This window comes from Schizosaccharomyces osmophilus, chromosome 3 (assembly GCF_027921745.1).
Source record: "Schizosaccharomyces osmophilus chromosome 3, complete sequence".
Lineage (NCBI taxonomy): Eukaryota > Fungi > Ascomycota > Schizosaccharomycetes > Schizosaccharomycetales > Schizosaccharomycetaceae > Schizosaccharomyces > Schizosaccharomyces osmophilus.
Window position 1 is genome coordinate 933312 of NC_079240.1, and position 27556 is coordinate 960867.

At 39.1% G+C, this 27556-nt stretch overlaps 13 protein-coding genes and 3 non-coding genes across 16 annotated transcripts; 10 read left to right on the forward strand and 6 right to left on the reverse strand.

Moving 5' to 3' along the window:
- Positions 1-650: 650 nt before the first annotated feature.
- ctp1 (endonuclease activator Ctp1) lies at positions 651-1589 on the forward strand (the record flags this gene model as incomplete). Its single annotated transcript, XM_056183268.1, has 2 exons — positions 651-1352; positions 1398-1589. The coding sequence occupies 2 exons, from the start codon at positions 651-653 to the stop codon at positions 1587-1589; spliced, it is 894 nt and encodes a 297-aa protein (XP_056039294.1).
- A 632-nt stretch (positions 1590-2221) lies between these two features.
- cox5 (cytochrome c oxidase subunit V) lies at positions 2222-2779 on the reverse strand (the record flags this gene model as incomplete). Its single annotated transcript, XM_056183269.1, has 1 exon — positions 2222-2779. One exon carries the CDS (start codon positions 2777-2779, stop codon positions 2222-2224), a length of 558 nt encoding a protein of 185 aa, XP_056039293.1.
- A 434-nt stretch (positions 2780-3213) lies between these two features.
- efm2 (translation elongation factor EF2/EF3 lysine methyltransferase Efm2/Rgg1) lies at positions 3214-4116 on the reverse strand (the record flags this gene model as incomplete). The annotated part of the gene is made up of 1 exon (XM_056183270.1): positions 3214-4116. One exon carries the CDS (start codon positions 4114-4116, stop codon positions 3214-3216), a length of 903 nt encoding a protein of 300 aa, XP_056039322.1.
- A 726-nt stretch (positions 4117-4842) lies between these two features.
- On the forward strand, positions 4843-5283 carry pbi2 (vaculoar proteinase B inhibitor Pbi2; the record flags this gene model as incomplete). Its single annotated transcript, XM_056183271.1, has 3 exons — positions 4843-4863; positions 5029-5060; positions 5112-5283. 3 exons carry the CDS (start codon positions 4843-4845, stop codon positions 5281-5283), a joined length of 225 nt encoding a protein of 74 aa, XP_056039318.1.
- Positions 5284-5837: 554 nt separating this feature from the next.
- On the forward strand, positions 5838-8057 carry cog4 (Golgi transport complex subunit Cog4; the record flags this gene model as incomplete). The annotated part of the gene is made up of 1 exon (XM_056183272.1): positions 5838-8057. The coding sequence occupies one exon, from the start codon at positions 5838-5840 to the stop codon at positions 8055-8057; it is 2220 nt and encodes a 739-aa protein (XP_056039256.1).
- A 296-nt stretch (positions 8058-8353) lies between these two features.
- On the forward strand, positions 8354-9376 carry ado1 (adenosine kinase; the record flags this gene model as incomplete). The annotated part of the gene is made up of 1 exon (XM_056183273.1): positions 8354-9376. One exon carries the CDS (start codon positions 8354-8356, stop codon positions 9374-9376), a length of 1023 nt encoding a protein of 340 aa, XP_056039315.1.
- Positions 9377-9832: 456 nt separating this feature from the next.
- wbp1 (dolichyl-di-phosphooligosaccharide-protein glycotransferase subunit Wbp1) lies at positions 9833-11294 on the forward strand (the record flags this gene model as incomplete). The annotated part of the gene is made up of 4 exons (XM_056183274.1): positions 9833-9962; positions 10009-10119; positions 10189-10847; positions 10890-11294. 4 exons carry the CDS (start codon positions 9833-9835, stop codon positions 11292-11294), a joined length of 1305 nt encoding a protein of 434 aa, XP_056039856.1.
- Positions 11295-11876: 582 nt separating this feature from the next.
- On the forward strand, positions 11877-13610 carry pof3 (F-box protein Pof3; the record flags this gene model as incomplete). The annotated part of the gene is made up of 1 exon (XM_056183275.1): positions 11877-13610. The coding sequence occupies one exon, from the start codon at positions 11877-11879 to the stop codon at positions 13608-13610; it is 1734 nt and encodes a 577-aa protein (XP_056039857.1).
- Positions 13611-14182: 572 nt separating this feature from the next.
- rad21 (mitotic cohesin complex kleisin subunit Rad21) lies at positions 14183-16110 on the reverse strand (the record flags this gene model as incomplete). Its single annotated transcript, XM_056183276.1, has 2 exons — positions 14183-16012; positions 16078-16110. The coding sequence occupies 2 exons, from the start codon at positions 16108-16110 to the stop codon at positions 14183-14185; spliced, it is 1863 nt and encodes a 620-aa protein (XP_056039380.1).
- An 860-nt stretch (positions 16111-16970) lies between these two features.
- SOMG_10106 lies at positions 16971-17085 on the forward strand. Its single transcript, XR_008803639.1, has one exon. It is a non-coding gene; the product is annotated as a 5S ribosomal RNA (ribosomal RNA).
- Positions 17086-17656: 571 nt separating this feature from the next.
- SOMG_04493 (uncharacterized protein) lies at positions 17657-18450 on the reverse strand (the record flags this gene model as incomplete). The annotated part of the gene is made up of 3 exons (XM_056183277.1): positions 17657-17686; positions 17802-17908; positions 17970-18450. 3 exons carry the CDS (start codon positions 18448-18450, stop codon positions 17657-17659), a joined length of 618 nt encoding a protein of 205 aa, XP_056039382.1.
- Positions 18451-20366: 1916 nt separating this feature from the next.
- On the forward strand, positions 20367-20448 carry SOMG_20223. Its single transcript has one exon. It is a non-coding gene; the product is annotated as a tRNA-Ser (tRNA).
- A 630-nt stretch (positions 20449-21078) lies between these two features.
- On the forward strand, positions 21079-24069 carry bub1 (mitotic spindle checkpoint kinase Bub1; the record flags this gene model as incomplete). Its single annotated transcript, XM_056183278.1, has 1 exon — positions 21079-24069. One exon carries the CDS (start codon positions 21079-21081, stop codon positions 24067-24069), a length of 2991 nt encoding a protein of 996 aa, XP_056039864.1.
- Positions 24070-24326: 257 nt separating this feature from the next.
- rpl2302 (60S ribosomal protein L23) lies at positions 24327-24886 on the reverse strand (the record flags this gene model as incomplete). Its single annotated transcript, XM_056183279.1, has 2 exons — positions 24327-24574; positions 24715-24886. 2 exons carry the CDS (start codon positions 24884-24886, stop codon positions 24327-24329), a joined length of 420 nt encoding a protein of 139 aa, XP_056039866.1.
- Positions 24887-25371: 485 nt separating this feature from the next.
- Positions 25372-25454, forward strand: SOMG_20224. Its single transcript is given in 2 exon segments — positions 25372-25410; positions 25419-25454. It is a non-coding gene; the product is annotated as a tRNA-Lys (tRNA).
- A 547-nt stretch (positions 25455-26001) lies between these two features.
- knh2 (conserved fungal cell surface protein, Kre9/Knh1 family, Knh2) lies at positions 26002-26760 on the reverse strand (the record flags this gene model as incomplete). Its single annotated transcript, XM_056183280.1, has 1 exon — positions 26002-26760. One exon carries the CDS (start codon positions 26758-26760, stop codon positions 26002-26004), a length of 759 nt encoding a protein of 252 aa, XP_056039859.1.
- Positions 26761-27556: the final 796 nt, after the last annotated feature.

Below are 27556 nucleotides of genomic sequence, written 5' to 3' on the forward strand. Positions count from 1 at the left end.
CTCTGCACCCCGTAGCACGAGCAGTTGACATCTGCTATTCTCGGTATGGAGTAAACCAAGTTCGTGACTCTGCGGGTTGCAATGACATTGTAAAGAATAATGAATGAAAGCGTGACCTTATATAGAAAAAGTGAGTGACTGCTTTCTGTTTAACGGTTTGCAGTGAAACGGAAGGAGACTTGACGCGACGCGTCGCGATCTATTGTTTACATTTCGTATAGTTTGCAGCACTCTACTTTTCCCATTCACTAGCTACGTGAATCAGAATTGAACGGCAACTGGAAATTGGAGGCCGTCTAACCCATTTTTGTTGAAGATTCAAAATTAAGCGGAAACACAGTTTTGGTGACGCAGACTCCCCTTTCGAGGAACGTGGATTTTATAAAAGGACAAGACCTCTGGAATCGCCAAAGCCAGTCGAATCCCAAATTCAGCCATACACTGCAACCAATGCTTTGTTATATTCTTTGCATGTGGAACGTGAAAAGAGGATTCATCGTGTAGCGCAAGAAGAATCTAAATTTATCGACGAATATTACTCTCATCAAAATCACGTCCTTAGCGAAACAGCTTTGAATCGACAAAAGCGGTCCGAGTAACTTACTTTTTGCTATAACTGTTTACTTTTAAGTAGCGTGTCTGCCTCACTTATGACTACTGAACAAACGAGCTTAACTCACCGACACTGGAGTAGCCTGTATCATGAACTAGGAAACGCCATTGAACGTTTGGAAGAAGAAAATCTTCAACTAAAAACAGAGCTGACATATGAAAAAAAGATTCGCGTTCAAGTAGAACAAGAACTTGCTAATGAGCGTTCTGAAAAAAAGACACTTCCATCTACCAATTCTCCTCGAAAGTCAACGGCGCAAGGCGTTTCCTCAGTGCCCTCTCTACCAAATTCCCAAGCTTCTACCACGGAAGAAGAAGATGAAATTCCAGGGAGCGAGACTGCTGAGGAGGATTTCAAAGACCATGAAGTACCGAAGCAGGAACCCATGTCTCCCAAACTCCCCCTCCAAGCTGATGTAAAACCCGAGCATACAAAGAATGCATCCTTTCCAATTTTCAAGGATGAGCCGAATGAGGATGCCATGTTATCCAGTGAAAATTCTTATCAAAGCTCTCCCGGCGAAGCCCGTTTACAAGCTCGTGCTCCCGAAGACATGGCTTTGTTACGTGAAACCCAACCTTTGGCTCCAGTAGACGTAAATAGTCTTCCTCGATTTCCAGTCCCCAAACAGCCTGAATTTGGAAGTAAAAAAGAAACTAACCAGGATGAATTTGACGATGTCATTCGTGGAAAGAAACGAAAGTTATTACCAGCATTTGATTGTCCTGATTGTCAAAAAGTATGCTTTTCTCTTAGTTGTTGAATTTAACTAACCAAGAAATAGTTTTACAAGTTACACGGCCCTCTCAAGGACACTGGCATTGCACTAGCGTGGAACGACGAGAATCGCAAACCAAATGGCTTGCCTCATACTTGTCCCCATAATACACTTGTTCAAAAAGTTGGCCGTCATCGACGTATGGCGCCTCCGAAAAAGATACCTGACGGGTTTTGGGAAAGCGACTTTATAGATTAAAATCTATAGATATGATAATGGATATTGTTGTGGAATATTATAACTTGTGACGTTTTCGTCAACCTTTTGGATTGCATATGTTCGATGGTTTGTGAAACAACAATCATGTTGCTGCAGATAAAAAGGAAAGGGTGCAAAAGCCAGGGTTTATCCCCAAGACAAATATTTTTACAAATGAAAAATGATGATGATTTTAGATGTTACAACATACTTTTTTGAACTTGCTATTCGTCGCTGCAAGCAACATTGGTATATAACTGAAGAGTATCGATGGGCCCGGAAAACTTGAATTCATGAACTTACTCTTCTGTATTAATTTACTGCAAAGTGATGGCTCTACAACTTGAAAGGAGAAGTAAAATAAACTAAAGATTAATAGATACTAAATTTCAAGTAAGGGGGATCAAATTTTTAAATTAAGGAAGCATAAAACAAAGAAAAACTAGTATTCCAAGACAATTGCCTTCATTCTGTATTCGTATAGAAGCAGTCAAAAGAATACTGATACTAAGCTCCGATTACGAGTGAAAAATAGCAGAGAATATGAGTGTAAGAAAGCAAACCAAGAATAAAGCTTCGTTACGAAGGTACAGAAAAGAAAGATAAGATAATATCAAAAGTAAAAGGGAAACTTAAGCTTGCTTACCAGAAGGAGAGAACATACCACCGCTAATTTGACCACGTCCGTTGAAACCTTCACTGGCTTCACCACTAATGGGGTTAATCCTGTTCTCCTTCATGTATTCGTTAGATTTTTCTTGCCATTCACGGGTCATGGTATGAGGAGCAGGGGCAGCTTGAGTACGAATCAAAGCAAACAAGGCAACGGCAATTATGAGACCAGCAGCGGTTCCCCAGAAGACCGTCTTTTGGTTGATATTACTGTAGGCACGGGGTCCGTGTTCACCGAAAGCAATCCAGTAAGCAGCACGCTTTTCATCGACCGACAATTCTGTCCAAGGAAGCTTTTGACGAGCGTACAAATCGGTAATTAAAGTGTCTTTTTCTTCTTGAGGCATTATATCCCATCGCTGCTGCAAATCGACGAGACGAGGACGAGCAATCATGGCATCTGCCAAAGGAGTTTCCTTCTGTAAAGAGGCAGTACTGTTGGCACCAATGCTAGCCGCGTTACGAAGGCCAAGCAACTGCTTGGGAAGTCGTTGCATTAACAATTTTCCGGACAACATTACTAAAAGAATTGAAAGTTACTAAAACTCTGTTCCTGCTGATGAGAGGAGGGTTGGTCGTGGATGGGAAAGGATCAGTTATACGAACGGACATTGGGTGGTAGCCTTTCCCATGCCTTCTCCGTTAGGGTAGGGTTAAGTAAACAAAAACTGCAGTAAGTCAGATACAATAGTAAAAGAATGGAAAAACGAAATAATAAAAAATAATCTTATTTTTATCTCATTGGTATCAAAAAAATTCTTTTACTGGCAGACCAACAACCTTGATTTGGCAAAACCGATTTGTAAATACGTATATTCTATGTTTTATGTTTGGATGCTTCACACTGTCAACATGAGACTTGTGTTCGTAAAACGAGGACACATCAGAGCGAAAGACATGAAATAAAAGAATGAGTACAGTAATTTAGGGGTAGACGGATACAAAGCTTGCATTATTTGGAGTTACTATACCTCCACCGACTCCAACGGCAAGCGACGGGATATCGCGAGCCAAAATCTTCTTGACCAGTTTCTTCGCCAGTTTCCCGTACAAACCCAGCTTCGTGCATCAATTCTTCGAATTCGGCAATCTCACCCAAATGTGTCTGACGAAGAGGGTATTCGGTGATTGCAATACCGTCCTTCGCTAGATATTTCAAGAATAAAGCAATTGCAAGTCTTCCAAAATTCGTTTCGTAGACACAGTCACTGGCAATAATACGTTCAAAAGGCTGCGCAAGCCAATTTGGAAGATCATCGTCAGGAGGAGGGTTCATCCAGTCCAACACATGACATTCAACAGCACCGTTGTTTTCATGGACGAGATCTTCATTTTCCAAAACATTATGCTCCATATTTTTTACGATTTCCGGCAAGTCAGTGCAGACCATTTGCCATCCTAATTGATGAGCAGCACTAATTCCCAAAAGCCCGGTGCCAGATCCCAGCTCAAGTGCTCGGAGGGATGAGTTGGGTGTTTCCCACTCAGGAAGGTGGGCAGATAATAAAGGAGCAGAGCCCCATGTTTTGAATCCGAGCGTATCGTAGGTAAGACTTGGTTCTAAAATACGAATGTCCTTATGATTGTTCATGGTGAATGTCCGTACTTTTGTAGGTGCAGCCAAGCGGCCGCTGCGTTCAGCTATCATCTGACAAATTGTAACCAAAAGTTCTTCTTTCTCATCCGTATTGTCAATCCATTCCATGTTTGTCGCGATGAGTCCTACCAGCCAATTCAAAATACGCTTTTCATCATCACCGTCTAGATCCCAAACATGATCGCCGGAAGGGATCCTGTTCAACACAGCCTTAATTTGTTGATATGAGGGTTTCGCTTTAATCAGAGGGAGATCCATTGAAGTCTATTTGTTTCGACACGTTGAATCGCACTTGTCCTAATATTCAAAAAAGCCCGCGAAATATGGTCAAATGTTAATTCCCTATAAAACTTTCAAAAACAAACTCAAAAAAGCGACGACTTACACCTAAAGCATACTATATTTCGTCTCTCTTCACTTCCTATGTACTACGCTAATTTTTAACCAAATGGTTTGTTTGTTTTACGCAGGTAACGTGTTACCTGTCTCTAAGAAAAAGAGGTTCTTTGTACATTCTTGTAATTCGTGTTTAAATTGGGTTTTAAAAGAAAGGAACCCAAGTGATTCTCTTGTCTACTGATCCTCTTTTTGCTGTATTTCTCCATCTTTATGCCCATATTTATTAATGTACTCCAATTCCATCGCTAGACCTTTTAAGATACATGCGTTTCAAATCTGTATGTTATTTTAAGAAAGTCGTATTTTGTCCGTTACTATATTTACGGACGTAACGCAGAGCAACGTAGTTTGCCTATTGCTTAATATCAATCGCTTGTATGTGTCGATATGATAAGGGCCGCTGATGTGCGATGAACAAAGAGGAAGGGTGAGACCATTATGTAAAGCATATAAATACATAGCAGCACGTTTAAGAACTTACCTATAACGCTTACAATTCTTTTGAGGAACAGAATTTTTCGAAAGAATCCAGTTTTATACTTTTCCAATCCTTTATATTCTACACGCTTATATCAAAATCGTAAAATGAGTGAAAAATCCTACATTGTAAGTTTCTTCAAAGCTTTTGAGCAGTTTCTAGCTCGCGCCTTGCCATTCTGATTTCTTTTTATAAAAATTGATGTCCGAATAGATAAAAGAATACAACATGGGATGATGAAGCAAGAAATTTAGGAGTACGAGGAACATTTCACTAACCTAAACGTGATGTAGGTACAATTGAAAGACACTACCGATGTGAACAAGTATGTAGCATTTTCTAGTTAAAGGTACAGTCTAACGAGTTGGTGATGTAGGGTAAAATCTGATTTGGAAGCATCTGGCGTTAAAATCGGTCATGTCTATGATACCGTTTTTAAGGGATTCAGTGTTACTCTCCCCGAGAACTCTGTAAGCACTCTGGATGCTCATCCTGAAGTTCAACATTATGAAGCCGACAAGGAAATGCATACCACAAAGAAGGATTAAGACCCCGAATTGTCACTCTCTTTTCAAGGATTGTCCGATCACTTGCAGTCATAGGAGTGTGTGATTCACGACATCTGTCATGAAGTTTTATAGCGCATTACGATGGTTGTATATTCAAGATATCCTTCTTTTTTTACGCTATTGAGATACGAAATGAATTTATTAACGTGATATCCTTTATATTAGTTGTGAAAATAAAATGTAATTGTATTGTTTATTTAGTAAGTAACGAGTAATACTGCGAAACGTTATACATGATAGGACAATGGAACGAGACAAGGAATAACATTATCGCTTGCTAGGAGAGAGCAACCATGCATGGACCATATTGAATTGCTTTGACCCAGTTCTAAAGCCAACAGGAAAACCGCACTTTTGTTGGACCAATTTCATTGTTTTGTTTGGTATAGATAACGTTTCGTCGGATTTTGCCGATTTATTTTGGATTACTGCCGGGATCTCTCATTGTTTACGCGATCTTGTTCCAAACGCGTGACATAGGTCTGCTCAAATCAAGCATATGAAATTTAGGATTCCTTGATTTATTTTAAATTATGACAAATTTATCTGTATATGAATGTACGAATTTAAATCAGATTGAAGCATTATTTCAGTCGTTGCAAGTGAAATCAAAACAAACGGATGAACAGCTCGAATCCCTTCTGGACGATCGACAGCCCATTGAAAGCTACAAGTCTACATTTAAAACTCTTGGGGAACGGTTGGTTTTGTTGGTGACTCAGATCGATGAATTGAAACATGAGTTTTGTGACATCTCTATCGTGGATCAGCAGGTCATTGACAATATCAAAGTTGTGGATAGAGAACAGAATCGTTTAAAGGAATGTCTTTTGTATGTTCGGCAAGTTCGTGATTTTAAGGAATGCCTCATAGAACTGAACCGAGCTATGCTACGCCAACAGTGGGAAAAAGCGGCAGATTTCGTACATCGAGCGAATTGTACCTCTCCGTCTATTATTCAAGGAAAGTTTGCCCTTGCAGTTGTTCCAACGAGTGAGCAACCACTTTCTCCTACCGAAACTTTGAACGAAGTTGTTGAATCACTGCATGCGCTTTTTCAGAGAGAATTCCAAAAAGCTGCTCGTAACAAGGATCAAAAAGAAATTACTAGGTATTTCAAACTTTTTCCTTTAATTGGAAAAGAAAAAGAGGGGTTAGAGGCATACTGGCATTTTTTCGGTGGAATCATCGCTTCAAAAGCTAGAGCTACGCTCGACGAACCTCCATCTCATTCTTTATTCTTTTCACAAGCCTTTACTGGCTTGGTTGAACATGTTGCTAGCATAGTACGAGCCCATACTCCCCTGGTTCTTCGGTACTATAAGGCAAAGAATACAATCACAGTTATCGAAAACTTACAGTATGATTGTGATAGACAAGGATCCATCATTATAAGCACGATGTATGATGTTCGTCGTATCTCTTCCCTTCTGCATTCTATAGAGAGCTATAAATTCCTGCTTTTGAATGCAAAAGTCAAGCACCGTAACCTACCTTTAGATCAACGTGAAATGGAACGAGTAAGTTTACAAGTCTTACATCCTCTGTTGAATGAGCTTACCTCGATTTTGACTAAGTGGAATATGTACAAGGTTTTCATGAGCCGTTTTATATATCGCTTGTTAAATCCCGATCCTTCTTTTAAATCTAACAATGAACGTTCATTTGAATGCGCAAACGTTTTTTCGAGTTCAGTAGTTGAAGAATTAAATTCCGACCAGCTTATACCCTCCCTCTTGCATTTGGAAACTTATTATTTAAAGCATAGCATGGAAACAGCTTTTGAGCTAGAGGAACATTATACAAGGGTTCTTCCTTGGACGAGCTCCATTGTTGATGATGTTATGTACGTTACTAAGCAAATCATTCAGCGTGTTTTCTTTTCTGGCTCATCTGCATACCTCGATAAATTTGTCCACGAAACTTTGTGTCCAATCTTTAAAATATCCTACTTCGCATATATTTCTTCAGACCTGACTGGCTTATGTGGAAGTATTCGCAGTCAGTTTCAAAAGTTTAAAGACGCTGGCAAGGTCCAAAAGCCATTCTACGAGCGTTTCGTTATTTTAACGAATAGTGCTTCTTTGAGTAAGCAGTATCTATGTACAGTTTTAGACGAAATTCAAAAAAAGGATAATGAGGTTTACCCTTTTTATAAAGATAAAGAACAGGTGTCTGCTACATTGGATAAGTTTCGGAGTGACAGTAGCATGTTTGATAAACTATGCTCCTACGCCTTTAATACCTACTTCCCCATTTTCCTTCTTCCGAAAATTGAAATAACCATTGACGACGCGTTTATGGATTGTGAATATGTACTTTCTTACGATGACTATACCAAGGAACTTGCTCGCGAGCGGCCACTTGTGAGTAGGCTCCGAGTAATTTGGAATAGGATAACTGCTTTCGATGAATTTACACAGGAAAATCAATTTACGCTAACTAGTATGGCTTGCGAAAAAGCTGCTAGCTACTTGGAACACCTTGTCCTTTATAAGATTCAATGGAATGAATATGGTGCCATGGCCCTTGAGAGTGATCTTTCACAATGCATTCACGTGCTCTCTAAAGAGCAGGTTCAGTTACGTGACAATTTTGAACGATTGCAGGAACTATTGTTATTATTGGTTTGGGAAAGTGAATCGGCATCACCATCTCAAATTGTAGAAGATTTGAGTTTACGTCTGCTTTCTTTGGATATTGTTGCAGCCATCCAAGAAAAGAAGAAGGCATCGGAGACTAAGGGAGAGTAAATCCCACGAAGAGACAACTGTAATGAAAATCCCTTATAATTTTTGAGACATAAAGAATATAAAAAAAGGAAGAGTATGAGAAAAACTTCTTTAGGAGCCCTTTTTACCTTACTTTATACATTCGATAGATCCATTGTTTACAATTTATAGTACTGGTACGAGTTGCGTTGTAAAAGATAACAATGCAATCCCTCGCTATTTCAAGTAGAGTTGCAGAAGCTTTGATCATGGAAAGTCATGTCAAACCGCAGTTACCCTTTTCCTATATACTTTCTAGAACGTTGTTAATTTCTGCCATGTCTTCTTACGTCTTGTTTGGATTGGAAAACCCTTTGTTGGATTATTACGTTGGAGGAGAAGATGCTACACTCCAGAAATATGGACTGAAAAGCAACGATGCCGTTTTGGCATCTGAAAAGCAAATGGGTATTTACAAAGAGGCCTGTGTCAGTTATGGTGCTGGTGGTGCTGCTCAAAACAGCTGCCGTGCTGCTCAATATGTCCTTCCTCCCAACTCTACCGTTTTTGCTGGTTGTGTAGGTGATGACGACTTTGCTCGCATGCTTCGTGAGTCTAATGAAAAGGCTGGATTACGCTCTCTTTTTTCTGTTGATCCTTCCACAAGCACTGGTGTTTGTGCCGTTGTATTGAGTAACAACAACAAATGTCGCTCTTTGTGCACTAATTTGGGAGCCGCGAACAACTATAAGCTTAATAACTTGAAGATTCCTGAAGTTTGGAGCCTTGTTGAGAGCTCCAAGATTTTATATGTTGGTGGATACCATTTGACTGTCAGCCCCGAGGCCATGTTGGAACTGGCCAAGCACGCTGTTGAGAAGAACAAGCCTTACATCATGAACCTTAGTGCTCCTTTCCTTTCTCAATTTTTTAAAGAACAAATGGACTCTGTTGTCCCTTATTGTGACTACATCATTGGCAACGAGTCTGAAATCCTTAGCTATGGTGAACACCATGGCATTGAAACTAAGGATGTTGGTGAAGTAGCCTTGGCTTTGGCTTCTGTCGAGAAAGTAAACAAGAAGCGCAGTCGTGCTGTTGTTATTACCCAAGGTGCTGATGCCACTATCGTAGTCCAGGATGGTGAAGTGAAGACCTACAAGCCTAACCACGTTCCCGCTGAGGAAATCGTCGACACCAATGGTGCAGGTGATGCCTTTGCTGGTGGTTTTATTGCTGCTCTTGCTGGAGAACATGGTATCGACTACGCTATTACACTCGGCCACTGGTTGGGTCAAGAGTGTATCAAAGTCAGCGGTACAACCCTTCCCCTTCCCAAAAAGCAATACCCTCTTCCCTAATTCAACTGCATGTAGAAATAGAAACGGGGTGACTTTTGCAAACCTCGCGGCCACATATACGTGATAGGTTGTGGGCTTTTATAGATGAAAAAGCCTCAATAAATTTCAATTTATTGATTATTTTCAAGGCAGAATACTCTCGTCGATTGCATGGTTCCTTAGTAGTCTTCCTTATGCTCTGACTTTTAAAAGTTTGTAAGGTTTATCTTTGGTAGAGTGCTACATTTCCTTGCCATTTATATCGCCAAATGGTCAGAATTTCAAACCATTTCTCCTGTAATTTCCTTCCTTGTTGTTATTTCTACATTATCGTATTAAACAGTATTATAGTACAATTTTTTTGAGTGCCTTCTCTTGCTAGCAACATCCTTCAGGCTCACTAAACAGGAAGGTCCACTGCGCATGGGCATTTCAAACGTGACCTTAGCAAAAGGTAAAAGCTGGTAAAGCACAACGATGAAACGCGCATTGTGCCTATTAATTGCCTTGTCCTGGTCACTTTTTGTCCAGGGCTTGCGCCATACAATTTTGGCTACAGCAGATCATTCTTTAGAAGACTATAGCACATTTCTGGAATCATTGACAGGTAGTAGAATTGACTAAGCCGACAAATTCTAATTTTATGGTTGTAGAGAATGGATTTGATGTTACCGTAGCGAACGTGAAGGACGAAAAGGCAAAGTTGTTTGAATACGGCGAGCGCAAGTATGACAATGTTATTTTGTTCTCCACCCAAAGCAAAAGTATGTGATATGTGGTGATATAAAATACAAGATCTACTTAGAGAGCAATTGATTAACCTTTCATTTTAGGTCTCGGAGCTACATTATCTCCTAAAGCTATTCTAGAGTTTGCGCAAGCTGGCGGTAACGTCTTGTTTGCTGCTGGCTCCAACCTTCCTGAAGGAATCCGTGAATTGGGCAGACAATTAGATTTGTATATTGGAGAGCGTCATTCCTCAGTTGTGGATCATTTCCATTCTGTTGAGAGTTCCGATGATGATTCTGTCTTGCTGGATACTGTAACCGAAAATCCTCATATTATTTCAGACGAGACCCGTCAGGCTGGTTCAATCGTTTATAAAGGAAATGGCCATTTCTTAGGAAGTAATCATCGTGCTCAGCCTGTGCTTCGTGGACACCCCTCCACGTACGTATACAATAAGAAATCCGAAGATCAAATTTCCGAAGAGCCTTGGGCAGCCGGTGCTCAATTATTTTTAGTCAGCGTCTTTCAAAACGATGCTGGTGAACGTATTGGCTTCAGTGGAAGTCCTGAAATGTTTACCAACGCATACCTTTCTCCTAGTTCTCCCTCCTATTCTGCAGCAAATGCTCTATTTGCTCGTGATTTGACAAACTGGGTTTTCCAACGTGTTGCTGTTTTGCATGCTTCTAACATGACCTACGGAAAGGTTGGTGAGCCTTACGAACTTCATAATGCTTCTACATACAGAATTAAGGATCAAATGGTAAGTGGGAAGAAATCAATGTTGCTTTGCTAATAATTCTAGGTTTTTTCCATTGATATTGCTGTTTTGAACGATGGCCAACCTCAACCTTACGTGGCCGATGATGTTCAAATGGAACTGGTAATGCTCGATCCTTATTACCGTGTGAACATGGTTCCTGTGGCTTCTGATAGTAAAACACATCAACGCTATGAGGCTGTTTTTACTGCTCCTGACCATTATGGTGTATTCACTTATAAAATCGCTTACTATCGACGCGGTCTGAACCCTATAGACGAGAAGGCCACCTTTACAATCCGTCAATTCTTCCATAATGAGTATCCCCGTTTCCTACCACACGCTTATCCTTATTATGTTTCCTGCTTTGCAGTCTTGGGCGCATTCTTAATCTTTTGCGGAATTTGGCTCGTTCAAATCCCCAAGGCCTCTTCAAAAAAGCAAAAGTGAAAAATTACTTTTCTTTCTCGTGAACCCTTTTATTATATGTATAAGTTCATTTAAGCACTTAGTTATGTTTTAACCATTCTCTTACGCCAATCAATCTTTACGATTCGTTTGCTTTTCAATGGTTTATAGGAAGTAGTGATTCCTACGTAGTTTTCAAAATTGTCCCACTCCATTCCTTTACTTGAATTCAATTGTTCTTATTTTTGCTTAAGAGGACGATTATTAGTTGCATATTCCAACATAAATGGATCCCCTTCAAATAGCTTAGTTTTCTGGCAAGCTACCAATATTTTAGTGAACTACGAATATGCTATGTAGCCCAACAGCGTAGAGTAACCATTTTCTACATGATATGAGTACTGAGTTAAGAAAAAAGGAGAAGAGAATCAAAACATAAAAGTTACAACCACAAGTGCTGCCTGGTAGCAAAAACGTTGAACGGGCTATCTGACTTTACCAAACCCACTCATAACCAAGGGTATGCTTTAGAAGAGGTGAAATAAGCTTATTAACTGAAAAGATAGGGTTACATGGCTTTCTTTTCTTTTTTTTGTGAAGTTTTATATTTCTTTTGAATTGTAGATGAATAATTATCAAATAAAGCATTGGCGAGAGAAGACGAAACAGTACCTTTTAAAGAGAAAGTATGAAGATGCCCTTGCTTATATAACATCATGCATTGAGCAAGAACCAAAGCCCGTTATTGATCTCTTTGAAATCAGGGCCATTGTACTGAAAGAGATGGGTTTGTATGAAAAAGCCCAAGCTGATGCTCAAAGGATGATTAACCTAAACCAGAGAAACGCAAGAGGTTACTTACGCTTGGCTCAACTGCTTCAGTATGATGGACTTGATTCAAAAGCTGACCATGTATACATGCAAGGCTTAAAATATGTTCACAAACTTGACCCATTGAGACAAAAGTTAAAAGCAGCTAGCGTGCAATTGTTAGATCGAATGCAGAAGACTCGGCCAGTTCAAGATCTTTTCTCTCTTCTACCTCGGGAAATCCTCTTACACATTTTTCAGTACGTGGAATTTCAAACGATAGTCCGTTGCATGCAAGTTTCAAAAAATTGGAAAGATTCAATCAAAAGGGAATCTTCTTTGTTTCATAAACTGGACTTTTCTGAAGCGTCTTCACGAAGCAGCAAATTTAGAGATCGCAATGTCATGACTTTGGCTCGCTATTCTGCATATGCAAACAATAATATACAGGAAGTCATTGGTTTGGAAAAATTAGGTATTTTAACCCCTACAAAGGGTTTGCTTCGATGCGTGAACTCCATCCACACTTACAAAACTATTTCACCTTTAAGCCTTCCGCATTTAATGCCCAAAATGTACCTTATATGGTCACCATTCACCGAATTAAAATATTTTTCTTGTTCTACTTCTATCACATTTTCTACTGTTTCTAAAGTTCTCTCAGCTTGCAAGAAGTTAGAGCGATTGGAATTGGATGATGTTGTTCCTGACTTGCTTTTCGATAACATGGACTGGGATAAGCAACTTGACGAGAAGCATATTGTTTTACAATTAAGAAGCTTGCATTTTGTAAGAAACCAAGCGCACCCACTTCATGAAAAGGAGCAGGAATTTCTTGCCAGCATAATTTCCTGTAGCCCTAATTTGCAAGAGCTCGTGGTTACTTACCAACCAAATCTTATATCCACTTTGAAAGAGAATAAACCAGATCTCAAGCTTTTACAGATAATTGACGATGCAAAGCAAAAATCTATAAGAGATATATTTTACTTACCCTCTTCTTTGGAAAACTTATCTATCATACCTTCTAGTCCTTCTATGACAATTGCTTCAGCATACTTATTCCCCATACTTTATCGTCCTATTTCACTTAAAAGTGTGAAATTGAGCCTGTTTATTCGATTAACTAATCAGGAAGTTGAAAACACAACTAACTTTCTAATATCAAGTCCTGATTTGAGATCATTAGTTTTACATGATTCATTACCAATTTCTTCAAAATTTATGGAGCTATTTACATGTCTGTCTCATTTAGAGGCTTTGGACCTCTCTGATAATGCTGAACTAAACAACGATCATCTTTCCCATATCGTGGCTTGCTGCCCAAAGCTAGAGGTTCTCAACTTCTCTAACTGTATTTCGATAACGGGTTCAGGCTTCATTAGTCTTTTGAGGGGTCTCGCATCGTTAAAAAGGGTAGAAATAGTCAATTGTGATTCTGTGTCGAAAGATGCAATTGATGCGGCACGAGCTAAAGGCATTGAGGTTATTGTTTCAAACCAGCAAAATGGATCCTTAAGTGGTACAAAACGAATTCGGCTTTTTTAACCCTTTCTTTCTCTTATGGTCTAATGGGTTATTTAGATGTATAATAAAGCATTAATGAAAAACGTTCTGAGTTTGTTGATTTTTGGTAGTATAGTCTTCCTGCTTACATTCAAACAAGGTAGGTAACGGACTATGAAAAGACGAAAATCAGTTGCATGTATAGTTCTTAAGAGTAGACAATATTCCAGCTTAAATTACGAATCGCATTTGCATAATTTTCTACTGAAACGAAAAAGGTAGCTAAATAAACGATTTTTTCTACTTGAATGCACCAAGTATACGAATTAAATAATATTTATTAATCCAACATAAAAATTCATTAGTCCCAAAAAAATTGAAGTCCCTTATCAAAAATATAATACACGTTGTTGAAAATATATAAAAACAAGCAAATAAATGTATACACGATGTACGCATAAACATTAAAAGTTAAAGATATGACCGGATATCAGGAAGGATAACTCAAGGCAGCGAGAGAAGCAGAGGACCTTTTAATTATAACATGTATGCAATTAAAAATGTACAATATCCCCATAACTTAGCTGAAAAATAAGACTCTCAATTCATTTCTTTTAAAGAGAGTTGAATAACATCTTTTGTTTAGCAGTAAGGATAATGTCACCTTCGGAAGATTCATCTTGATTTACGGATATAGCATCCTTCGTTGCTAATACCAAAACATCAAAAAATAGTTGTACAGCGTCATCACGCTTCGTGTTTCCACTCAATTCTTTAAATGATGCTTGTTCTCCTTGTACGCGGGGGGTCCATTTCGATTGAACAAAGTCTTTAGCAACTTGCGTACTAGGCATAGAATCAAAAGATGCAGGCTCGTTAAAAGTATTATCAGCATTCCATTCATTATCATCCAACATAACAGGCGGCGCTCCTATCATAGAATCATCGTCAATATTTGCATCCGCTGGAGGAACTGAAGGGGTTTCAGCTGCTAGTTCTACTTGGCCGTCATTATTCATATTAGCTGCATCTAAAGCAGACATTTCAGCAGGACTTTGCTCGGCTTCATGCTCTTCGTATACTTCTGAAGCCTCCTGTTCTCCTGCTAAATTCTGTTCTTGTTGGGGAGCATCATCAGTTTTTCGGTGTTTAGTTACTTCGTCTTCCTCTTCTTCGATTGTGGGGGACAATTTACGCTTTTTTACATCGTCCTGAAGTTTTTTTAAAAAGTCCATCTTAAAAATTTCAGCCAAATGAGGATTTAAATTGGAAGAAGATAAAGAAGTTTGAATGTTCCCATTGCGCATGAAATTAACCGTAGCATTTAGTACCACCGGATTAGTGTTCAAACAAAGCGGTGCTGTGATTGAAGAAGTATCAGACAGTTGCTTTTTCATTTGTCGAGACGACAATTCAGTAACTGGATCAATAACAGCACGTTGACGGCGTGGGATGCGAGAAACTGAGGCTTGCTGCTCTGTAATGTCGGGCACATCTTCTTGAACCTCCTCTTGTGGAGATGAGGCCTGGTCAAGGTGATCAGAAGGGATTTCAATGTGGGAAACTTCATCGTCATTGGTCTCCTCAACTGGTAGTTGTGCGGGAACTGTAGTATCATTCATGAGATCGTCCAAACCGAGATCTAATTGTAAGTCATCGACTGGAGCTAGTAGTTCATTATCCAAAGAATTATTTCCAACAGGAAGTAAGCTTGGGGTCCCAAAACTTCTAGCAGAAGAGGCAGGTGATTTTCCACCCTGCGACCCAACTAGTGCACTAAGGTCAGCAGCACCAGTAGGATCATGGGGGGCATCTCTTCCTACTTCTATGGATTGCTCGCTTCTAGGCGTACCAGCGCCTGACTGAAATATCGGTAACTGAAACTGCATATCCATACTATTAAGTTGCAAAGGATCAGAGAAAAGGTTAGTCTCATGAGGAGCAGCATTTCGTGCTGCCTCAATTGACTGTTCGCTAGAAACAATAGAAGGAGAAGATGAACTAGGAAGGGTATGTAATTCAAAAGAGCGAGACTTGGGTGTTTGAATAAGTTGAGACCATTGCATGTCGAAAGAGCTATCTGGGGCCAACAGATCAAACTCGGTAATGGTATCAGGAAGGGTAAGATTAGCACTTTGAGCCATGGCATCCTTTCCTTTTATTGAGGTAACTGAAGGGGCATTGATTTGTTCAGCTTGCCCAGGACGAAAAGCCATTTTAATCCTCAACAGAGCTTCATTGCAATCCTCCAACAGGTATCTAGCTTTCCTTGAATAAATACGAACGACGCCAAGCATAAGCTGTCCAGAAAGGCGCAAAGCCATCGGCGCTGTTTCTTCCGTGACGATGGCATGTACACTTTGTTCAATGTCGGTATGTAAGGTTTGGACTTTGGAAAGTTTCTTTTCCCAGTGAGCAGCGAGCCATACTTTTGCTAAGGGGCCCTAAAGACATAAAATAGTTAGTTTTGGGGGAAATTGAACCCATTTACAGAATGTAAACAAAGTACCTTTTTTGAGAGAATGGCTTCAGAATAGAACATGTGACAACTATTACTCAAAGATAGTTAAAAGAGAAAGACAACTAAAAGGAATAACAAAAAAAGGGATATATTTTGGCTTAATTTTAAGCAGGTCGTATACGGTAGTGGATGCGTTTCATTACGATGGGTCGCTATTAAATTGAAACGCGGTACGCGTAAACATTCGTTGCTGTGTACGCGACTACGCCGTTACGCGGTCACGAAAAATAAACAAACAATCCAACAAAATATTATAATTACTTTAAGCGTCTTGCATAAAATTAGAAAACAGAGATTACTTTTTAACACTTGAACCCTCACTACAGAAATGAATAAAACACAAATCATGGTTTAAGTGGGTATCAAGGTTGGTATTGAGCATTGAAAAGCAGAAAACATAATATGTTAGTTGCGTATGTTCTGAGCAACAGGGTGTATCTACAAACATTTTTTTTTATTGAGCATGAATTTGCTGTATATTGTTAACCAAGCAGTGATTGATGATAATTTTCGTTTCTAGCGAATGTTCTCGTGTCGCAATGTCCTAAAAGCATACCTTTCATATTGAGAGAGCAAAGTATATTTAACAAATTTTTTTCGTTGCAACTAGTCTAACCAAGCATAAATGAACTTTCAATTTCTGAATGCTATTTAGGGATTGCTTTGTGCTACGGCTCATCTAACCATATATGTTCAAAACTCAAGCGGTCCGATAACTTGCTTGAATCCTTTTACATTTCAATAAATACTTGGAGAATTCTCAAAGAACTATGAAATGACTAGGTATTCCTTAACGATGACCATTACTTGCAAGAGAAGAAAATTTTTCTATATAAATCAACCATAAGTATAAATATTTTAACATAAACAAAAGCATGTCTACGGCCACACCTAGGCGAAAACACCAGTTCCCGTCCGATCACTGCAGTTAAGCGTCTGAGGGCCTCGTTAGTACTATGGTTGGAGACAACATGGGAATCCGGGGTGCTGTAGGCTCTATCTTTTTTTTGGCTTTATACTTGTTTAACAGTTTATTCTAAACATCGGTAAGTATTTCTATTGTTTGCAAACGTCTTCAAATTCCATAAATGTGCAACCTCCTACTATTGCAACGAATGGTTACCTGGGAGGTAACACTGGTGAGTTTTTAGAGAAGATTTAATAAAATAAACAAACCGATCGTATTCAAACGTAAATTAAATAAATATATAAAGATTTCTTACAATGAATTCTAGAACAGTACCAAAAATTGGCGATGAGGAAAGAGAGGAAGCCAAATAAAACTAATTTAAATAAATAATGAGAGCAATAGGGTTGCTTTGTCAATTTTTCTCTTCCTTAAAAATTACCAGCGAAGAAAAAAATGCATCGTCCTTTTGTTGATGCTTTGGAAGCGTAAGTGAAATGGTTTCCTCAGTTGAGTATCCAAGGATACAAATAAGACTGTGGTAACACATCCAACACACGACACCGACAGTTTGTCCAAGACCTGTGAAAATGGACTTTATGCCATTGACAAGAAATTTTGCAAGTAATATTGCGACAAAGTTTGTTAATGTCACAATTGCTACCGCGAGAGTACAATGAGATATAATATCTAGTTTTGAAAAATCCGAAAAACCTACTAAAACTAACACAACGAAAATCGACGTCAATGTAAGCATCACAATAGAACCAACCGCACAAATAAAAAAGACTGGTGGATAACATACCTGCACCAGAAATAAAAAATGTTCGGAAACGACCCCAAGACCACCCACAATAAAAATTAGTGCTTTAGCCACGAGCCATGCTACCCAAATAATAGGCCGACTGAATACTAGTTTTTGTTAGCAAATGCACGCTTAAGAATTGTTTCGATTAGAAAAAATATTACTTACCGTAAAATACACCGAAAGAAGTTGCCCATGTTAGAAAGAATTGGCCTAAAGGACAAAAGAAATCCCAAGGATATCCAATTTCGCTAGATACATGTAGTAACCAAGAAAGGAAGTCATAGTGGTAAAAGGCAGCTAATGAGCACAATAATGATAAAACCGATGTCGAAATGCAGTGAACTGTTCTGTTTTCAACGATTACATTTTTAGGAAAGTGATGTTTTGTTTCTTTCTTATATTCAGCTAAAAAAGTATAGGCGTTGGCTTTAATCTTGTTCTCTTTTATATCATAATAATCCTTATCCGGAAGCAAAAAACCAAGGAAAGCTACTACCTTGTTTCGTTTGATTTTTGGAGAACCTGACCCGAATGATTCTTTAATATCCTGCGGTGTATTCAAAGGAAGCCCCTTTTCAAGATCAATGTTGAAAGCATGGCCCTCAGGAGGAACACTTGAATCCAAGCTAGGCTTCTCTTCAGACATATTCATACAAAATTAATATCAATTGGCAAGAATTAAAGGCAAGGATGTTGGTTTCAATAAGAAATTTCGCATCACTTACGCAACGTTGAGTCACAAGAGCAAGTAACATCTTGTAACTTGGCTTTTATTTACAGAAACAGAAAAATGTAAACAAAGCAACTTCTTCAAAAAAATCAAAATGCTCACACCCTGGATTTAACAGTAAGTATAGCGTTTGATTGTTAGTGCTTGTCTAACACCGAAACTCGAATATAATTTTGATTTCTTGGGAACTAAAGAGTTAAGGAAAAATTATTATTTATTTGAGAGAATGCAATGAGTCTGCAAAGTTAGTTCTTTTTCCTTTTAGCTTCTCTTGGAGTTTTTCTCAGTTCCTTTACAACCTATCGACCAGTCTCCCTTTATATTTCTTCCGGCTGTTTTACTTGGCATATACAAACTGAAAAGTTTCGAATCCTAGCTAAATAGATGGCTCAGACTGGGAGTACTTTCTCTTTAAACTTTCTTGAACAGAAAACCAATGGTAAAGCATCCTTTGTTTGTTGTGAGTAGTTTGTTTCCAGTCCCAGATGTCAACAAACAAACGTCTTGAAAAGGTACAAATAGAGGTCGAACTCTCCCTTTTTCAACCAAGCAAGCATATCAATCACATGCATCCAAAAGCAATTCTCTCTCAAAGTCGAGAGCTTTGTTTCTTGTAGATGAATTGCGAAAACAGGACCTCGTTTTAGTCTTTTGTTGACAAAACTCACAAAATGAGCGCTCCTTGGATGTATCACTGCTTTGCTTCGTTAAAAGATGAATAAGCAGAAGGCGTTCCACTCGGTTGCTTTCCCATTGCTCCAATACCTTTTTCCTCATATATCTTAAAAAATTGTGATGAACGTTTCGATACTCTTCTTGAATTTCATTCTCTTATTCTTTTTTTCAATTAATAACCTTTTCTCGTGAACCTTTATGACACAATTTTTGAGTATGATCCCTTTGATTCCCTCCTTTTCTAACATTTCAGCTTTCTCTTTGATTGATTCCCTTTTTTGATTTTAACTTCTTTCCCTTGTAAACTGGTTTTATCCCCCGTTCTTTTCCTTAAGACTCTTGCTTCTAGCATTTGTTTACATTTCAAAAAGCAAAGCAACGCACGAGTAATTGTATCTCGTCTACTATTATTATTTATGTACGTGTTGAACAAGACAACTCAGCAGCGAGCATAAGATTTTAGTATTCGACTATAGATTCGATTCTGGTGGTTGCTGGCGTTTGTTTACATTCCAAAATGTAATTTGCAGCATTCAAAAGGTCGAGTTCCAACTGCTCCTATTATTCATGTACGTGTTAAATTGAACCTTTTTAGCAACGAGCATGAGATAAGAGTATTTGAGAACAGACTCAACGGATGTTTGCGTTCCTGGCATAATCGTTTCTCTCAATAGTGATGTTGAATCAGTCGACCTTTCGAAGCATTGACTCTGGCCAAGTCAAGCTTTGGGGTTTATGTTCCAAAACCGAATTGAGTTGAAATTGATAATATAGAACAGGAGTTGCATCTTGGCATGAAATACAATACGCTGATCTCTTAAACCAAGTTGATCCTTTTCTTAAGCATCCAGCGTTGATGATTTATTCAGTAAGGGGACGTCACAGATAATTCCAAAGGTTTCCTAGGACGAATCGAGTAACTCTTTGTCACTAGTCCGCTTTTCTGGTTGTGTCTGTTTGTTTACTGGAGGAAATCTCAATGCTACGTCCTTTGAGCAAAGACAACTTGTTTCCTAACTCAAACTAAACTAAAATTCCTTTTTCAATAAATTTCCCTTTCTTTCTCTACTAGTTTGATACGTACAAAAGTAAATTAATTTTTTAAAATAAACCCAAAATGTTTTATATAGGTTTTATTTCACTTGTAATCATACAAAGACACTATGCCTGAGTGGTTAAAGGGATAGATTAGAAATCTATTGCGGTCTCCGCGCGCAGGTTCAAATCCTGCTGGTGTCGATTTTTTTTACTCTTGGTTGCTAACAGCTCTCATAGTTCATATAATATAAAAAAAAAATAGTTCATTGGTATTTTTGGATTCTAATCTCTTGGGAGTCGATTAATGCATTTCTCACGAAATATATCTGATTTTAGTAACTTCGTACCATTGTGATATTTTGTTAGTTTGAATCTAGCTTATCCGTTAAAAAATAAATTTTGTTTTTGTTATAAAAAACTAAAACACCTAAAGTATGAGACGAAATTTGCTTACATTTTTGTTGTGTTTTCTTTGTTTACCCTCAAGAATATTTTATTACTAAAGGAACCTCTATACTATAATATAACAAAGAATGTTATGATTTCTTTGAACCACAAACCTGAATATTGAACTTGTCTTCTTAGGTGAAAAAGAAGGTAAGGAAAATAAATAATATTACGAAGAAAGCTATTACCTTGAATATTTATTGGTAAAATTTGCCCTTCTTGGTATACTCAAGATTTCTGCGATATTCGCCAAAAAATCTTACATTGTTTGTCCACCTGGTCAAATAGCTTAACGGTTTAGGTGAATAATCCGGTACAAAGTCTACGGTTCAACATTTTTCCCGTCTTTGGATACGGGTCAATGCTTTCGACGTATTGAAAAAAATGCCCGAATGGCACTCTTCGGAGGATAAAATTTTGAATGAAGCAGTTTCTGGGAATGACACAAAGATTGCCCAACAAGCAATTAGATCATCAGGCAACCGTTTGGAAGAAACACAAACTTTCGCTGTGTTTCAAGAAGAGCTCGAAGTTATCGATGAACTAGACGATCCTGTGGATGTTTGGCATCGCTGCGTGGAATGGCTAGATTCGACGCAATATTTAAAAGAAAACATATTACCGAAAGTTTTGGATGATGCTCTTGCTTACTTGGAGAAATGTAAGTTTGCTCAAAACGATGTTCGACATTTACGTATTTGGCTTGTCAAAATACATCGATTATGCGCTTCTCCCGAGACGTTCCCTAATGCTGCTCATGAGTTTTATCATTTAGCAAGCAAGCGTATTGGGATAGAGTTATCTTTGTTTTACGAGGAATATACTTCATTATTAATTCGCATGCAGCGATGGAAAGAAGCTTCAGAAGTATTACAGACTGGCATATCGCGAGAGGCTCGTCCTTTAACTCGACTTCTCCGACATGCCTCAGAGTTTTCAAATGTGTATAATGCTTACTTAAAAAAGCTTTCAGATGAAAATATACCGTTGGAATCAGTTGCTTATGAAACTCCATTTCCTCCACCCAGGACCATACTCGGAACCAAAGCTAGTACGGTTGCAACTTCTACTTCTGAGCAGCCATCTGCGCGAGAGCAAAATGTTCCTCAAGCCACTAAGCCTTTTCAAATCTACTCTGACGCTCCTGCTCCTCACCCTGAACATTCTGTCGCCGCGGCATCGGCGGCTCCATCTTCCAATGTTGTTGGTGAACAGGAACCTGATCTTCCTATGTTTTATGATGCTACTTCTGGAAAACGGATTGAGTATGCTTCTTTTCGCTTTCCTGTTTTATATGCGAATGGACAAGAAAAATCAATGGAAGAGTACAGAGCTGAACGATATTTTGATTCAGTTTCCTCATCATTGCAAGCTCCTGATTCTCAGTCTTTTGCTGTTCCTGTGGGTCCTTCTCTATCCACTCTTCATCAACAAGCTCCACAAACGACCCCTAAAAAGGAAGTGTTTGATGTTTTAACACCCGTCGCGCTTTCACCAAAACCCGCTTTTAAACCTCCTTCTCCCACCATTCATACAAAAGCTGCTTTGGCAGATATAATGGATCTTTTTAACCAACCACTCCGGTCTGAAACTCAACAGACGCCTCCAAAATCCCCTATTCCAAATCAATACTCTGATTTTGGTACCCCAGCTAACGTAACAAAAACTATATCATTTAACGAGCTTTCTTCTGTAAAAGAAGATGCGGATAGGAATGCGAAGCCTTCATCGCTAACTGGTCATTTCGCTGAGAGTTCTTACGAGACTAAAGAACACAAAAGTCAGTTACCCCATTCGCATTTGCCAGATTTCCAATCGTTTCCAGGATTACCTGGTGATACCTTTGTTAATGAATCGTCAATTCCAGCGATTTCTAACGACGCAAAGCGGAGGCGAACATTTTCAGGATCTCCTCCTTCAGTCCCTTATAAAAGCCATTACGAATCTATCCCTCACTTTGAGGAACGACCCGTGGAACCAACAAACGGATTTACGGTTAACCCAGTTTCTCTGCCCTTCAATGAAAACAACGACCTTCACACAGTGAATCCCTTCCTACAAACTGAAGCTCTCGCAAGATTTAACGAGCACGATTTACTTAGCATAAATGAACCCATGAAGCACCCTGTTCTGCCTTCTTTACCTACTACCATTCATCCCCTCGACCAATCTCTGCGCGACTGTTTATTTCAAGCACTACGTCCCTATTTAAAATTTGATGAAAACTATCATGAGATCGATAGTAATTTTACTAGTCTAGAAGCTATCGAATCTTTTGTTCATAAACCAAAAGCTACGACTAGTGGACGTGGTAGAAGACGAAGCAATAGCACTCGTCTTAGTTTATTAAGCAGCCCCAGTTTTCCTTTGCTTTATCCTCCGAATGTAAAAATTGGAATCATAAGTAAACTTGGACAAGGGGCTTTTGCTCCGGTTTATCTTGCTAAAGAACTTCCCTTAGAAAGCGAGATTTCTGAAAAAAAAGAGAACGGGACCATCGATTCAAAATTATACGCATTAAAGATAGAGAGTCCATCTTCTCCTATTGAGTATTATTTGACACAGGAAGCTCGAAGGCGGATGAGCGGTGACAGAGATATTGATTCCATACTTCCCGTTTACTATTTAAGTATGTATCAGAATTCAAGCCATTTGTTAATGGAATATCGACCACAAGGATCGGTTTTGGACCTGGTGAACTCATTACGAAACTCTTCCAGTTCTGTTCCAGGAATTGATGAGATGTTAGTATTTTTTTTCTCGATAGAATTCTTGAGAATCATTGAAGGGTTGCATTCACAGCAAATAATTCATGGGGATTTGAAGGCTGACAATGCATTGCTGCGCTTGGAAACTGTGAATGATTTGGAATGGGATCCTAGCTATTCTCCTGAAGGGTATTGCGGTTGGTCTTCAAAAGGAATTTTTCTTATAGATTTTGGTAGAGGCCTCGATATGTCATTGTTTAAACCAAAAACAAAATTTATGGCAAATTGGGAAACCGACTTGCAAGATTGTATAGAAATGCGTGAGGGCGAGCCATGGACGTATCAAGTTGATTATCACGGACTAGCCGCTATCATTCACACAATGCTTTTTGGACAATATATAGAGACAAGACTTGACTATTCTACTGGTCAGAGAAGGCAAGTATTGACTCAGCGGATGAAACGGTATTGGAACCAAGAAATTTGGAATCAGCTATTTGACGTTTTACTGAACCCTACGTTGCAAACGACAGAAGGTAATCTTCCCATTCCGGATCAATTAAAGGGTATACGGTTAGAAATGGAGAAATGGCTTGTTTATCATTCCACAAGTGGAATCGGACTGAAAGGCATGCTAAAAAAAATTGAACAAAAGCTTGCTAGCTGAAAAAAAAGGGTTCGAATATCCTTGTATTTGTAGTAGTTGTGTATAGGAATAATTATTATTTTATTTTTCTTTTACAGCCCAAAAACTCGTTTTATCAAACATTCATGCAACTGTATGTACAAGTGGGAGTGGTGTATTTGCGCTTACAATATATGGCATAGCTACAACATACTTACAAAAGGGTTTTTATAACACTAACCAACGAGAAAGACAGAATTTTTTTTAATAAAATATGCTCGGTATTTTTATTAACTTGTTTAAACGACAGTACCGGCGTTAGAAGCAATACGAGGCCAGAGGTCGGCACACTCCTTAGCGACGGGACCAGTGATGGCAGAGCCCTTCATTTCACCCTTGGGGTTGACGATGACACCAGCATTATCTTCGAAGTAAAGGAAGACACCGTCCTTACGGCGCCAGGCCTTACGTTGACGAACAACAATGGCAGGCATGATCTTCTTACGCAAGTCAGGCTTACCCTTCTTGACGGTAGCAAGGATCATATCTAAAAAAAGTTAGTTGTCAATGCCCACATTGATAAACGACAAGAGTCATTCCGAGGACTGAATTTTCGCTCGTGGAGAATTTTTCCAGGAACGAACCCTGCCCAAAGAGTGATTTCCCTCGTGTCATGAATATACATACCACCACAGCTTGCAGCAGGGAGACGATTAAGACGAGCACCAGTACCGAAAACGGAAACAATGTAAAGGTTCTTGGCACCAGAGTTGTCTGCACAGTTCAAGATGGCTTGAACGGGAAGACCCAAGGTCATTCTATACTTAGTACCGGAAGCTGCACCGCGTCCACGAGACATTTTGTGTAATGTTAACTGCTGGTGTTTGGTGTTGGGAAGAGCAAAAAAATACGAGTGTTTGCAGTTTGACACCGTTTCCAAAAAGAGTGTGACTGCTTTTTTGGGTGACCAAGCGAGAGTGAAAAACTTTTACAAACCCAACCGAATTGGGTTTCTATTGTCTTTTTCTGTCTAGTTTTCTTTGTTTTTCTTTTCGTAAATGTCAAAAAATCTGAAAAGTGTGTTTCCTGCTCTCTTACACGCTGTTCTTGGGGAACGTATTCTTTTGTAGTCATATACCACCATTTCACTCTGTCGTTTTAACAACTTAGTTTTGTACTCTTTTGTCGCAATAAAGCGTCGTATAATGTTTTGGTAGCCATGTAATTGTTTCGCGTAGAAATGTTTTCACTCGTTATACGTTTTCGAAGGCACATACCATTCAAGCAAAGGCAACACACCTGGTTGGCTATCTATATCATTAGCACGATATGTGTACCAAATCGTCCCGGGTAGCTCAATCGGTTTAGAGCGTCTGACTCTTAATAAGGTTATCAGAAGGTTGCGAGTTCGAGTCTCGCCTTGGGAGTTCTTTTTCTTTCATACTCCTTTCTCCTCCTAACAGGAGGAGAACGGCATACATCGAAAACTACGTTCCTTTCCTGGTTTTTTCTTCCTACAAAGCATTCACTACTACTACTTACTCGTTCATAATATATAAAAAAGTATATGAAAAAAATGCAATAGAGTATTATAATTTAATCAACCATATACGCTCGTAGCTTAAAACAGGTACAACTATATATGCGATACTAATTACTTCAAACACAATGAAGAAACCTTCAGTAAGGTATGATGATTATGACAAACCAAAGAATTCAAAAAATGCAAATAGGTTGAAATAGAATTTCAAACGATGAGATAAAACAAATGACTGATCAATACCAATAAATTCGATGCACCATGCAAAGGATCAAAAAACATAGTAGATATGAAATGAAATGCGACAATAAGTAAAGAGAAGATTTGCACAGAACAGCAAAGTTGTCTTTTAATCAAGCTATCCTTCTTTTCTCCTTCAAAAAAAAAGGATAAAGATACGACGATTAAAGACACACCACTCGAACAGGCTTCATTTAAGCCATAACCATAAGAGCAGCGACTGCAATGCAACCGACGACAGCAACCTTGGTCATACCTTCGGTAGCAGCACCGGAGCTGCTGCTCGAGCCGTGGCTACTACTAGAGCCATCCTTAGAGTTGGAAGCACTACTGGATTGACCAGACTTAGTAGAGAATCCACTGCTGCTGCTACCGCTGGCAGTCTTGGCGCCATCGGAGGTAAGGGAGCCAGAAGATGAAACAGAAGAGGAAGGAGCAGAAGAGCTAGAGCCACTGCTGCTGCTGCTGCTGGGAGCAGAGGAAGAAGAGCCAGAAGAGCTAGCAGAGGAAGAAGAAGCAGGGGTGGAGCTAGCAGAAGAGGAGGTGCTAGAAACGATACCACCGCTGATGCCACCAGAACTGAGACTCGTGCCACTGCCTTCGATGGTGAAGGTGTGAGATTGGGCCAAAGAACCAGTGTTCATTTCATCGGCACTATCGAGGTAGATTTGCCATCCAGAGTGAGGGAGATCACTGGATAGTTGAATGTTGGTGGTCAAATGGCCTTCAGATGTATCGACAGTACCGAGATCGTATCTTCTGTTGGGGTAGTTATTCATGTTCATCAAGATCACCTTGGTCTTATGAGGGTCAGTGCTAACAGCATCCCAAGAGACGGTATTGGTTTGACCAGGCTTCCAAACGGTATCCTTGTTAGGAGAGTTTAATTGAATAGCCTGAGCGACGAACGCGCTAGCAAGGCAAAGTAAAAATCCGGCACTTTTGAAAAGCATTGTGCTAAAGAGAGTCGAAGAAACAAAAGAATGAAAAACTTGGTAAAAGGAAGCACACCGAGTACACTAAATCTAAAGTTCAGAATGTTTTGTAACGGGGCGTCTACCCGTCAATATATATATCTATTTTTGATGACAAAGGAAACGTCACGTTTGTTCTGGTGAGGCACAGGAAGTAACAGGTGCCTTGAGCGTGCGACTTAAACCGTTCCCCCCCCTCCAATCACCCAGCCTTTTAAGGTTCCAGAGAAATGTAAATAGCAACAGGAATGTAAATAAACAACAATAGGAAATTCGAATATTTTCCTGTATAAAAAAGCAAATGGTTCAATGATTTTTTTTTGTACTGATTTTGTAGTGTTATCCATTCTGCCGTAACGCTTGCTGACTCTCTTATTGTTTACAGTTGCGAATTCTATGGCAACTACCATGTTAGATCACATGGCTGGACAATTGAATGATACAAAATTCATGTACTCCTAACATCAGCAAGGAAACCATATTTGCAGTATTCATATCGTTAGTGGTATGGATTCAATTTCGGGGTTCGGTGGGAAATTAGCTTAAAGCCGGAAAGGTGTAGGATCCTTTCTGTTTCATCAGCGAGTCCAAGTTTTAGTCTTGGTCATGGTTTCATAGTTTCACAGTTCAGTAGCATTTTGGTTTTCATGTTTCGTTTTTCGTAATCTAGTTATAAAATAAAAAGTTGTTGGTCATAAAAAAGAATTCATTCACTTTGGTTTGATGACTTGCGAAATTCACCTTGTTGTTTACCATATAATCATACTGTTTCTAT